The 12946-nt window shown below is 51.7% G+C and overlaps 1 protein-coding gene and 1 long non-coding RNA gene across 4 annotated transcripts in view; both read right to left on the minus strand.

Annotated features, from left to right (window-relative positions):
* Positions 1–3561: 3561 nt before the first annotated feature.
* LOC111748319 (uncharacterized) lies at positions 3562–7267 on the minus strand. The gene is made up of 2 exons (XR_010322194.1): positions 7074–7267; positions 3562–5123 (listed from the first exon to the last, which is right to left on the minus strand). It is a non-coding gene; the product is annotated as an uncharacterized LOC111748319 (long non-coding RNA).
* A 16-nt stretch (positions 7268–7283) lies between these two features.
* Positions 7284–12946, minus strand: part of SEPTIN2 (septin 2) — a 41977-nt gene continuing 36314 nt past the window's right edge. For all 3 annotated transcript variants that reach the window (XM_064286364.1, XM_064286363.1, XM_023540275.2), the window contains one exon: positions 7284–7386. In XM_064286364.1, coding sequence (XP_064142434.1) covers positions 7285–7386 — 102 coding nt within the window. In that variant the 3' untranslated portion in view covers position 7284. The remainder of the gene's footprint in view (positions 7387–12946) is intronic.

A 12946-nucleotide genomic window follows, 5' to 3' on the forward strand; every position in this document is an offset into this window, starting at 1 on the left:
CCGGGTCCTCCCGGCCCGCAGCGCCCGCCGTGGCGTCCTCGCCGCCCGGCCCTCAGCACCTCCCGCCCGCTTGCTCGCTCGCTCGCTCCCGACTGCCCGCGGGCCGCCCCGGGTCCCGCCCCCACTCCCACGGACGCGACGCCGATTGGCCCTCGGCGGCGCTGGGGCGGGGCCTCCCAGACCCGTGGTCTGAAAACGAATCACCGAGATTTGACTGAAGAATGGACGGGAGAAGGGCCGAGGCGAGAGGAACCCGCGAACCAAGGCAGATCTGGGCGGGGCCTCGGCTCGCTGGGCGGGGCCTGGGGTCGAAGGGTGGGGCGCGTTCCAAGGAGGGATCTGGGCTAGCGGGGTGGGGCGGCTTCCGGGGCGAGACCTGAGTTCAGGGCGTGGGATCCGGGGCGGGGCCTGAGGTCGAGGGGCGGGGCACGTTCGGGGGGCGGGGTCTCGACACACCGGGCTGGGCCTGCGTTCGCGAAGCAGGATATATTCTGGGACGGGGCCTGCCTCGGGGGCGGAGTGAGGCCTGGCGCGGTGGCGGAAGCGGACCGGCTGAGGAGCAGATCGGGAGGACCCGGGGGCTGGGCGGGGCCGGTCTAGAGGGTGAGGGCGGGGCCCGCCTCTGGGCGGAGCCTCAGGGTGGGGCGGGGCCAGGTTCGGGCGCGGGGCGGGGCCGGGCTTGGGGTGGGGCAGATCCTGGCTCCGGGGTGGGGTCGGGGTCGGGGCGAGGTGGGGTGGGGCGGGGCCGGGCTCGGGGCGAGGCGGGATGGGGCGGGGCCGGGCTCAGGGGCGGGCTCGGGGCGAGGTGGGGCGGAGCCGGGCTCGGGGTCGGGGCTTGGCTCGGGGCGAGGTGGGGCGGGGCCAGGCTCGGAAGCAGGGCAGGGCCAGGCTTGGGGGCGGGGCAGGTCCTGGTTCTGGGGCGGGGCCGGGCTCGGGGGCGGGGCAGGTCCTGGCTCCGGGGCGGGGCCGGGCTCGGGGCGAGGTGGGGCGGGGCCGGGCTCGGGGGCTGGGCAGGTCCTGGCTCCGGGGCGGGGCCGGGCTCGGGGCGAGGTGGGGCGGGGCCGGGCTCGGAGGCTGGGCAGGTCCTGGCTCCGGGGAGGGGCCGGGCTCGGGGCGAGGTGGGGCGGGGCCGGGCTCGGGGGCGGGGCAGGTCCTGGCTCCGGGGCGGGGCCGGGCTCGGGGCGAGGTGGGGCGGGGCCGGGCTCGGGGGCTGGGCAGGTCCTGGCTCCGGGGAGGGGCCGGGCTCGGCTCGGGGCGAGGTGGGGCGGGGCCGGGCTCGGGGGCGGGGCAGGTCCTGGCTCCGGGGCGGGGCCGGGCTCGGGGCGAGGTGGGGCGGGGCCGGGCCCGGGCGAGGTGGGGCGGGGCCGGCCTCGGGGGCTGGGCAGGTCCTGGCTCCGGGGAGGGGCCGGGCTCGGCTCGGGGCGAGGTGGGGCGGGGCCGGGCTCGGGGGCGGGGCAGGCCCTGTCTCCAGGGCGGGGCCGGGCTCGGGGCGAGGTGGGGCGGGGCCGGGCTCGGGGGCGGGGCAGATCCTGGCTCCGGGGCGGGGCCGGGCTCGGGGCGAGATGGGACGGGGCGGGGCCGGGCTTAGGGGCCAGAACGAGGTCCGGGGCGCCGCTCCTGGCGCGGTAGCCTCGCGGCGGCTCCTGGCCACTAGCCCTCATGCCTTCCTCCTGCGCCCATTCCTGGCCTACCGGGATCGTGGCCGAGGGCACTGGAGAGAGGCCGAGAGACCGGACGACAGCCGCCCGGTAAGGGACGCGTGACGCCCAGGGCACCCTCCTCCTCCCCTCCCGGCCCCTCCCACGGCACCCCGCCGGAGCAGAGCCCGAGCCTCCCAGGCCAGAGGCCTTGGGTGCCCACAGGCGGGGTGCCCCTTACCCTGTGACCTTCAGGCTGTGACCTTCAGGCGGACACGTGCACGCTGGACGACCCCGCCCTCAAACGCAACTTTTTGAAAATTTTATTGTGCTTTGTTTACAAATCAAGTCAGTCTCTCACACAAACTTACACCTTGCTACATACTCTCAATTGCTCTCCCCTTAATGAGACAGCCCGCTCCCTCCCTCCTCTCTCTTTTCGTGTCCATTCCACCAGCTTCTAATCCCTTCCACCCTCATCTCTCCTCCAGGCAGGAGACGCCAATAAGTCTCAAGTGTCCGCCTGATCCAAGAAGCTCACTCCTCACCAGTGCTCCTCTCTAACCCATTGTCCAGTCCAATCCCTGCCTGAAGAGTTGGCTTCGGGAATGGTTCCTGTCCTGGGCCAACAGAGGGTCTGGGGGCCATGACCACCGGGGCCCCTTCAGTCTCAAACCATTAAGTCTGGTCTTTTTACGAGAATTTGGGGTCTGCATCCCACTGCTCTCCTGCTCCCTCACGGGTCCCCTGTTGTGTTCTCTATCAGGGCAGTCATCAGTTATAGCTGGGCACTATCTAGCTCTTCTGGTCTCAGGCTGATGTAGTCCCTTCAAACCCTGTCACCCTCTACCAGCCTCCGGCGACCACACGACTGGCCCTCACGAGGAGGGTCTTGTAGGAAGAAGAGGTGAGCAGGGGTTCTTCTGCCCCGGGCTCCAGCCCAGTGGACAGTGGGCACAGGGCACCAGCCTCGGGGGCGGTGGCTTCAAGTGCAGGTTTAAAAATGTCTTCTTATAATAAAAATGTAGCTTTCCTTACCGGTCTCTTCTCAGAAATAATCATTCGTTACATTTGCAGGTGTTCAGCTAGAGTTGTTACTGCAAAGATCTCTTCCCACTACATTTTCTAACTAGTGAACACAGGTGTCTTGGGAAGCCACTTTGTGTGCTACATCCTCCACACCTGAACGTTTTACTAGACAGTCCTCACTTTCCGAGATGCCCAGGTCATGTCAGTAATGCCTCCCCAGTCTTCATCCCTTTCTTTTGGGCTGCAGGTCTCAAGGTATGGTGTCAGGTTGCAGGGTACTGATGCTCTTGGTGTTAAGTAATTCCGCCTGGTTCTACACCCATTTACGTGGCTCAAACCTGCCCTCTCAAAAGAGCCAATCATCAGAACCACTCGTTTAATACCTAAACAATAGTGCTTTATTGATAAAAGGTTAGTTTTAATACAAAATTGCTGTGTAAAATAAGTGTTTTCAAAATACGTTTCTATAGGTAGAGATTAACTTTTTAGTAAAAGAGCCGTTATCTGTGAGCAAAAGTATAAACTGAGATTTGGACAGCAAACAAAAGGCATTTAAAAGCGTAACAGCACAGGCCCTCCCAGCCCCACATAACCAATACCGAGTGGCAGCTTGCCCTGAGCAGTACTTCTGCTTAAATATACACAGGGTTTATACTATTTGCAAAAGCTTTTTGACTTTTCTTTTTACAGTTTTTCTCTAGCACGGTTAGTTAATAAATGCCAAAATAGCCCAAATAACAGACTTTGACTGGAGGTACCCTGAAGTCGCACGATACTTTTCTTGGTAAAAATGCACAACGTGCTGCACAGCTCCCACCACTCGCAACGGCTGGACAGTACAGGGGCAAAGTTAGTGGGGCACGTGAGTTTTTGTGGTAGTACAGCTTCATAGCTAATGTATTTTGACCAGCTCATTTCTTGTCTGGCCAAAACAAAAGACAGAAACAAAAACCACCCTCCTCTCTCCCTCAGGTTAATCATTTTCTTAATTCCTCCCACTAAACAGAAGATGAAAACCCTGAACCAGCACCTCTGCTCCTTCCACTCAGGTCTGCCTGCTTTAAAGGACCACTTTCTAGGAACGCATTTGCCTGCATCAGCAGATATGTTGAAGAAGCCAGCCTCGGAGCTTTGGCATCCCTGGGCATGCCCCACAGGAGGCACATCAGGACAGGAGACGGCCAAGGCCTCGGCACAGAGGACAGACCCTGCGCAGCTTCGGTGGCTGGCGCCTGCTCCAGACCGTCAGCACAGATGTGAAATGTCTCATTCTCATAAGACACAGAAATGGGTATTTCACAAAATGAAGAAAATAATGAGCAAAAATTGATGAGACGGTCTGCCCGTAACAAAATGATCACTGCTCTTTGCCTCCCACTGTAAAACCATTAAAAAGAAAGCAGTGGAAGGGGGTTTGAATCTCCAAAGCCTAGCAGAGGGCTGGTGACAGGTCTGGGCTCAGAAACGCCTCCAGAGCCATGGCCTTGGGGCAGGACTATGTCTGCGGCCAGGTCTGGGTTCAGAGAGGCCTCCAGGGCCATGGCCTTGGGGCAGGACGGTGCCGGGGGACAGGTCTGGGTTCAGAGGCGCGCCTACCATGGGACCCTAATTTCCACTGCTGAAGAGGACCTTCTCACACGCATTACAGAAAAATATATTAAAGTGCAGTATAAAAGTACAAAAGGTTGGTTTCAACAGGTCAAATGTTAATTTCTCTTAAAAAGTTATTTTTAAAATTAGTTGAGTAAAAACAGTTTCAGTGATTCTCACTGTGTGTATGAGTCTTAGCTGCAAAAGAAAAGTGGAGCTCATGGCTCATGATTTTCTCTGCAGCATGGTATAACCAGCCCTAGTGGAGAACACTGCAGAAAGACTGGTGACAAGCTCTCTGCCACAGTGGCTTTAAAAGTTATCTAGTGCCAGGATCCAGAGGCTTTGTAAATTCACCTCTAAAAGTCTGCTTTGAAAACAGCTACGTAAGTATAAACGGGTACCTCATCAGACAGTTCTAATCGTGTTATTTGGTAAACACGTACGTGGGCAGATCGATTAAAAGTATTGAACTATAGCAGCAAAACTGGTTTCAGGTGATGTGCACAAACACGGAAGAAAGGCAGGCTGGAGTCTCCACACAGCACCCTTCGTCGTAAAGGGCCTGGCGCCAGGCCGGTGTCTCTACCACCCAGGGCCATCTGGGAAACCGATTCTAACTCAGTGGTTAGTTAAGGAGGGAAAAAAAATGAAAACGCAATACAAAATAGAAAGCATAACATAGCAATGAAATACAATGTTAAAAGTACTTCATACCAAAGAAAAAAAACATCAAAAGTTTAAAAAGAAACTGCAATCTCAGGCACAGATGCCGTAACACATGGACAGACTCCGCCGTCCGTCTCGTGGAGACACCACTACGCGACTCGTCTGGAATGTTTTCTTTTTTATCTTGGAGAGTGTTTTCTAGAAAAACAAAGAGAACAACACATTTAGTAAGGAGAGGTGCAGGCCCCCTGCTCTCACACTGATGGTGATTCTCCATCACAAAGGGCAGACGGAGACCCAAGACTGACTGTGCAGGACCAGAGGTTTCCTGGATTCAAACAACACTCTCCAGGCTCTGGAAGTTAGGAGCGCTGCTCAAAACATACAGAAATAAAGTAATTTTATGTATCTGAAGTTCTCATAATTCAATAATTCATTTTAGAAAGAGAAGCTAGCAGCAAGATCAAAGAAAATGAGCCATCATCTGCCTGTCCTCTTGCCTCCAACAGACCACCCCAAGTCCTCGTTCTTCTTTCCCATTGTTCCCGTCAGCGCCACCCCAGCTGCCTTTGTAGAATCGGACGGAGTCATGAATACCTGGTCCACGCTGGGCTCTGTCATTCCACAAGTTCTAGGACTACATACAAACCACTGCAGCCCTTGCAGCAGCTCATTTCCTTCTCAGGAAGTAAATGTGGACTCAGCACATCCCGCCAGGATGGTTCCAAGGTTTAAAGATGGTCACGTGCACCAAGGTGACGGAATCTCCTCAACTGTACGTGTGTGTTTCTGTACTTTTTCAGGTTCATGGTGCATTACACAGTAGGCCTCACAGGGCAGGGGCTTTGTGTTGGTGGCCACTGCCTCCCCAGCATGCCCCTTCTAGGCCCTTCTTTAGTCACTCATTGAGAAGAATCCTGATAGGTGTCTCAACCTCCCCGCTCCTTGCCTTCTATCTAATCTAATCTAGCCTGTGGCATGTGCTGGTGAGACATCCCTCAGCCACTAATCACCTCCCTGGTTTCAGTACCACCTTGCCTCTAAAATGATGCCTTTCACGTGGAGTGGGGTTTCCACAGCCGTCTCCAGCTTCTTGTCCAGGTTTGCCATGCTGACGCACGCTGCCAAAGCCTAACCACACCTCCCCATGAAGTCTGTTGTCACAAAAGCCCACGCGCCCCTCTCTACTTTTGACTCGAGTCGTGAACTGACTTCTTACCTTCTCCTCTGGGGAAGAGATGGTCCGTCCAGCAGGACAGCCTGCACCGTCCACAGAACACAGGGGCGGACACTTGCCCTTCCTAGTCCTGGGTCCCTGGGTGTGCATGATTCCTTTCAAGAAGGGAGGCTGGCACAAAGAAGGCCAGACTTGCGGAGACTAACTGCCAGCAGTGCGAGCCAGATGGCTGGGCAGCTGGGCAGCTAGAGGCTGCACCCCACAAGCTGTGTCGGCGCAGGGGCTGATGGACGTGCACTGTCTTCCCTGTTCACATTAGCTTTCTTTCATTTCTCATCTGCACAAGCTACTAGTAACACTTCACTGTCCTTGAAAAGACACGTTTTCAGCATTAACTAATTTCCAAACGCATAACTAACATGTCTTAAGATATAATTTTCTCTTATTAACTGTATTTGCAAGCTTGGAAAATATGAAAAATCTTTGAAATACAAGACAAGGAAAATCATCAATGTTGGTCTCATAAAACATCTCCAGCTGTCCTCTCCTCCAGTGCTCTGAGCAGTGTCGTGAGCTTGAGGGCCTGACACCCCAACCCTGCCTCCTCCTGGAGACCCTGTACGAGCTCCCCACTCTCAGGAATAGCCTTCCTCCTGAAGGCGAGTGATGTCCTTAATGACAGAGCTTCAAAGCTGCCAGAGTGATGAGCCACGAGAGGAGGAGTCTGCCCTGACAGCCCCAGCTCACTCAGGGGCTCCTCACCTCACACGCGGTGCCCGTGCACACCGCCGTCGCCATCCCCCTGGCCCCGGCTCACCCGGGGGCGCCTCACCTCACACGTGGTGCTCGTGCACACCGCCGTCGCCGTCCCCCTGGCCCCGGCTCACCCGGGGCTCCTCACCTCACACGTGGTGGCCGTGCACACCGCCGTCGCCGTCCCCCTGGCCCCGGCTCACCCGGGGGCGCCTCACCTCACACGTGGTGCCCGTGCACACCGCCGTCGCCGTCCCCCTGGCCCCGGCTCACCCGGGGGCGCCTCACCTCACACGTGGTGCCCGTGCACACCGCCGTCGCCGTCCCCCTGGCCCCGGCTCACCCGGGGGCGCCTCACCTCACACGTGGTGCCCGTGCACACCGCCGTCGCCGTCCCCCTGGCCCCGGCTCACCCGGGGGCGCCTCACCTCACACGTGGTGCCCGTGCACACCGCCGTCACCGTCCCCCGCCTGCATCTGCATTTGCATCTGAGCTTGCATCCTTGCGATCATCTCCTGCATGCGGCGAAGCTGCAGACACAGAGTGTTAGGCACTTTGTTTTCAGTCTGACTTCTTAATGTGATTTATGGGTGTTCTGTGATCCCTAAAATTTTAACCTCTAGGCTTTTCCAAAACGTGACAAAAACCTAATATACAAACAACTCTTATAAATCAACAGGGAGAAGACCAACTCAATGGAACACCAGGTGATACGAATATGCTATTCAAATAAGAAATACAAACAAGCAACAACAACAAAACAAGGCAAGTGCTTTTCAGTCTCAAAGGTGGGCACAGACTGGTGACACTCAGTGGGGACGGGAACCAAATGGGAGTGGAAAGTGCCCGGCCTTTACAGCAGGCAACCAGTTCCTCGCTGTTCGAGTACTAAATGCTCACCCACCTTTCCACCTCAGGGAACACTGCTTGCCCTCCCTGAATAACAGATTTGAATGCTGCCTTTACCACAGAGCAATCTTCCACGTTTTGGATCTGTTTCTACTGTGCCTGCAAAAACAGCTGTGATGACCACTGCTCCCTAATGCTTTTATAACCAGTAAAGCAAGTCTCTTCTCAATAGTCCATTTTCACAGAACTTCCTGTTTCCCCCAAATTTATCCTTCAAAATAAGAGTTAGGATTACTCTATCAAGCTCTCTGCTAAAAGGGGGCACTGGTGGCACAGCGGTTAAGAGCTCAGCTGCTAACCAAAAAAGGTCAGCAGTTCGCATCACCAGCTACTCCTTGGAAACCCTACAGGGCAGTTCTACTCTGTCCTATTGGGTTGCTACAGGTTGGAATTGACTTGATGGCAACAGGTTTTGTTTGATTTTGGTTCTCCTAAAAGCAGAAAAGTCAGCATACACACATACAACCCTGCTGGGATTTTTTGGGTGACATTAAATTTAATTCAGAAAGAACTGTGATCTTTAATACTTGAGTCTTCCTACCTAAAGAGCTTGAACCTCTTTGAAATTTTTTAAGAAGTTTTTCAATATGAATCCTACGTACTTTAGACATGTTATCAGAGGGACCAGGGCCTAGACAAAGACATCATGCTTGGTAAAGTGGAGGGTACCACCACGTGTCTGTCAGTTTGTCATCCTGTGGTGGTGTGTGTGCTGCTTTGCCACCAGTATTTCAAATACCAGCAGGGTCACTCTTGGTGGACAGGTTTCAGCAAAGCTTCCAGACTAAGACAGACTAGGAAGAAAGACCTAGCAGTCTACTTCTGAAAAAATAAGCCAGTGCGTCTGGGGTCTTAAACACTAGCAAGCAGCCATCTAAAATGCATCAATTGGTCTCAACCCACCTGGACCAAAGGAGAATGAAGAACACCAAAGACACAAGGTAATTATGAGCCCAAGAGACAGAAAGGGCCCCATAAAGCAGAGACTACAACAGCCTGAGACCAGAAGAACTAGATGGTGCTCGGCTACAACCAATGACTGCCCTGACAGGGAATACAACAGAGAACCCCTGAGGGAGCAGGAGAGCAGTGGGATGCAGGCCCCAAATTCTTATAAAAAGACCAGACTTAATGGTCTGACTGAGACTAGAAGGACCCCAGAGGTCACGGCCCCCAGACCTTTTGTTACCCCAGGACAGGATCCATTCCCAAAGCCAACTCTTCAGATAAGGATTGGACTGGACTATAAGATAGAAAATGATACTGGTGAAGAATGAAATTCTTGGATCAAGTAGACACATTAGACTATGCTGGCATCTCCTGTCTGGAGGGGAGATGAGAGGGCGGAGGAGGTCAGAAGTTGGCTGAATGGGCATGAAAAGAGAGAATGGAGGGAAGGAGTGCGCTGTCTCATTGGGGGAGAGCAATTAGGAATATATAGCAAGGTGTATACAGATTTTGTGTGAGACTGACTTGATTTGTAAATTTTCACTTAAAGCACAATTAAAAAAAAAAAAAAAATTAGCCAGTGAAAACCTTATGAGTAGCAGGGGAACACTGTCTGATGTAGAGCCAGAAGATGAGCCCCCTCAGGTTGGAAGGTGCTCAAAATACAACTGGGGAAGAGCTGCATCCTCCAAGTAAAGTCGACCTTAATGATGTAGATGGAATTAAGCCTTCAGAACCTTCATCTGCTGATGTGGCACGACTCAAAATTAGAAGCAACAGCTGCAGACATCCATTAATAATCGGAACCTGGAATGTGCATAAATCCAGGAACACTGGGAGTCGTCACAAACGAAACGGAATGCACAAAAACCGGCGTCCTGGGCATCAGTGAGCTGAGAAGGGCCGGTACCGGCCACCCCGAACCACTCGTATGGCCCACGACGCCAGGAACGACGAACCGAAGACAGATGGTGTTGCGTTCATTGTCAAAAAGAACATTTCAAGATCTATCCTGAAGTACGATGCTGTCAGTGACAGGACAATATCCACATGCCTACAAAGACCAGTTAATACGACTGTTACTCAACTTTACGCACCAACCACTAAGGCCAGAGATGAAAAAATGGAAGACTTTTACCAGCTTCTGCCGTCTAAAATTGATCAAACATGCGATCGAGAAGCACTGGTAATTACTGGTGACTGGAATGAGAAAGCTGGAAATAAAGAAGGACTGGTAGTTGGAACATATGGCTTTCGTGACAGAAACGATACCTGAGATCACATGATAGAATTTTGCAAGATTAATGACTTCTTCACTGCAAATACCTTATTTCAATAACATAAATGGCGACTATACACATGGACCTCACCAGATGGAATCACAGGAATCAAGTCAACTACATCTGTGGAAACAGACGACTGAAAAGCTCAGTATCATCAGTCAGAACACAGCCAGGGGCCAACTGTGGAACCGTCCAGCAATTGCTTGTATGCAAGTTCAAGCTGAAGAAAATTAGAACAAATCCAAAAGCCAAAATATGACCTTGAGTATATCCCATCTGAATTTAGAGACCCACTCAAGAACAGATTGGACGTGTTGAACACTAATGACCAAAGACCAGATGAGTTGTGGGATGACACTGTCTTAGGCCAGGTTCTCTAAAGAAGCAAAACTGGTAAAGCATATAAATATATAGAGAGAGCAATTTGTATCAAGGCAATGGCGCATGCAATTGTAGAGGCTGGAACGTCCTAAGTCCGTGAATCAGGACAGAAGCTTCTCTCAATTCATACAGCTGCAGAGGCTAGCAAACCCGAGATCCGCAGGTCGGAGAACGGGGCACCTGCTCTCAGGCTATGAAGATCGACAAATTCCAAGAGCTACAGATAAGCCGATAGCTCAAGTCCCAAGAGCCGGAGGTCAGATGAACAAGAGGCAGCTGCAGGATCCAGAGTTAACAAAAATGCCAGAACATCCGCTTATTTTTGCAAACAGGCCAAACCTCCAAGGAAACTTCGTTCCAACTGATTAGCTACTCACAGCAGATTCAGACATGGAAGTGATCACACATAAACAGTGAAAATCATGGCCCAGCCAAGCTGACGCACAATCTTAATCACAAACACCAGCGACACCATACATGAAAAAGACAAAGAGATGGTTAAAAAGACAGGAAAGAAAAGAACAAAACGGATGCCAGAAGATACTCTGAAAGTTGTTCTTGAGTGCAAAGTAACTAAAGTGAAATAGAGCTGAACAGAAGATTTCAAAGTACAGCTCGACAAGACAAATTGAAGTATTATAATGAAACGTGCAAAGACCTGGAGACAGAAAACCAAAAGGGAAGGACATGCTCAACATTTCTGAAAGAGCTGAAGAAAAAATTCAAGCCTCGAGTTGCAATACTGAAGGATTCTATGAGGAAAACATTAAACGATTACACAGGAAGCATTAAAAGAAGATGATGGGAATACACAGAGTCACTGTACTAAAAAGAATTGGTCAGCATTCAACCATTTCAGGAGGTAGCATATGATCAAGAAGCGACGGCAGTAAAGTGACAAGTCCAAGATGCACTGAAGGCACTGGCGAAAACCAGGGCTCCAGGAACTGATGGGATGCCAACTGAGATGTTTCTACAGATGGACGCAGCACTAGAGGTGCTCATTTGTCTATGCCAAGAAATTTGGAAGACAGCTACCTGGACAACCAACTGGAAGAGATCCATATCTGTACCCATTCCAAAGAAAGGTGATCCAACCGAATGCGGAAATTATTGAATGATACTAATATCACACGCAAGTAAAATTTTGCTGAAGATTATTCAAAAGCAGCTGCAGCAGTACATCAATAGGGAACTGCCAGGAATTCGAGGTGGATTCAGAAGAGGACGTGGAACAAGGGATATTACCGTTAATGTCAGATGGGTGCTGGCTGAAAGCAGAGAATACTAGAAAGGTGTTTTCCTGTGTTCTATTGACTATGTAAAGGCAATCGACTGTGTGGATCGTAACAAATTATGGATAACACTGAGAAGAATGAGAATTCCAAAACACTTACTTGTGCTCATGAGGAGCTTGTACGTAGATCAGGAGGTAGTCGTTCGACAAGAACTAGGGGATACATGATTTAACATGAGGAAAGGTGGGCATCAGGGCTGTATCCTTTCACCATACTTAATCTGTATGCTGAGCAAATAATCTGAGAAGCTGGACTATATGAAGAACGGGGCATCAGGATTGGAGGATGACTCATTAACCCGCATTACGCAGATGACACAACCCTGCTTGTTGAATGTGAAGGGGACTTGAAGCACTTACTAATGAAGATCAAAGGCCACAGCCTTCAGTATGGATTACACCTCAACATAAAATAAAAGCCCTCACAACTGGACCAATAAGCAACATCATGATAAATGCAGACAAGATTGAAGTATAATTTCATTCTACTTGGATCCACCATCAACACCCACAGAAGCAGCAGTCATGAAATCAAAGGACACATTGCACTGGGCAAATCTGCTGCAAAAGGCCTCTTTAAAGTGTCAAAAAGCAAAGATGTCACTTTGAGGACTGAGGTGCGCCTGACTAAAGCCATGGTATTTTCAATCGCCTCATACGCATGTGATATGATGAATAAGGAAGACTGAAGAACTGATGCCTTTGAATTATGGTGTTGGCGAAGAACACTGAATATACCACAGACTGCCAAAAAAAGAAACAGATCTGTCTTGGAAAAAGTATAGCCAGAATGCTCATTAGATGCAAGGATGCCAAGACTTCGTCTCACATACTTTGAACGTGTTATCAAGAGGGACTAGGCCCTGGAGAAGATCAACATGCTTGGTAAAGTAGAGGATCAGTGAAAAAAGGGGACAACACTCAGTGAGATCGACTGACACAGTGGCTGCAGTGATGGCCTGAAGCGTGGCAATGACTGTGAGGATGGCGCAGGACCAGGCAGTGCTTCATTCTGCTGTGCACAGCGTTGCTATGAGTCAGAAATGACTTGATGGCACCTAAAAACATAGTCCTACAATGTTTCTTCTTAAACATTTCACTATAGTTTCTAATTGTTCATTGCCTATATATAGAAAAGCTACTGATTTCTGGATTTCACATACCTCAGTTATGGCACTAAATTCTTACTGTTTGTGAGCTTTTTAATTAAACTCATCAGCGATTAAATGAGATAACGTATGTAAAGCACTATGTACGGGACGTGTGTATAAA

Source organism: Loxodonta africana, chromosome 6 (genome assembly GCF_030014295.1).
Source record: "Loxodonta africana isolate mLoxAfr1 chromosome 6, mLoxAfr1.hap2, whole genome shotgun sequence".
NCBI classification, from domain to species: Eukaryota; Metazoa; Chordata; class Mammalia; order Proboscidea; family Elephantidae; genus Loxodonta; species Loxodonta africana.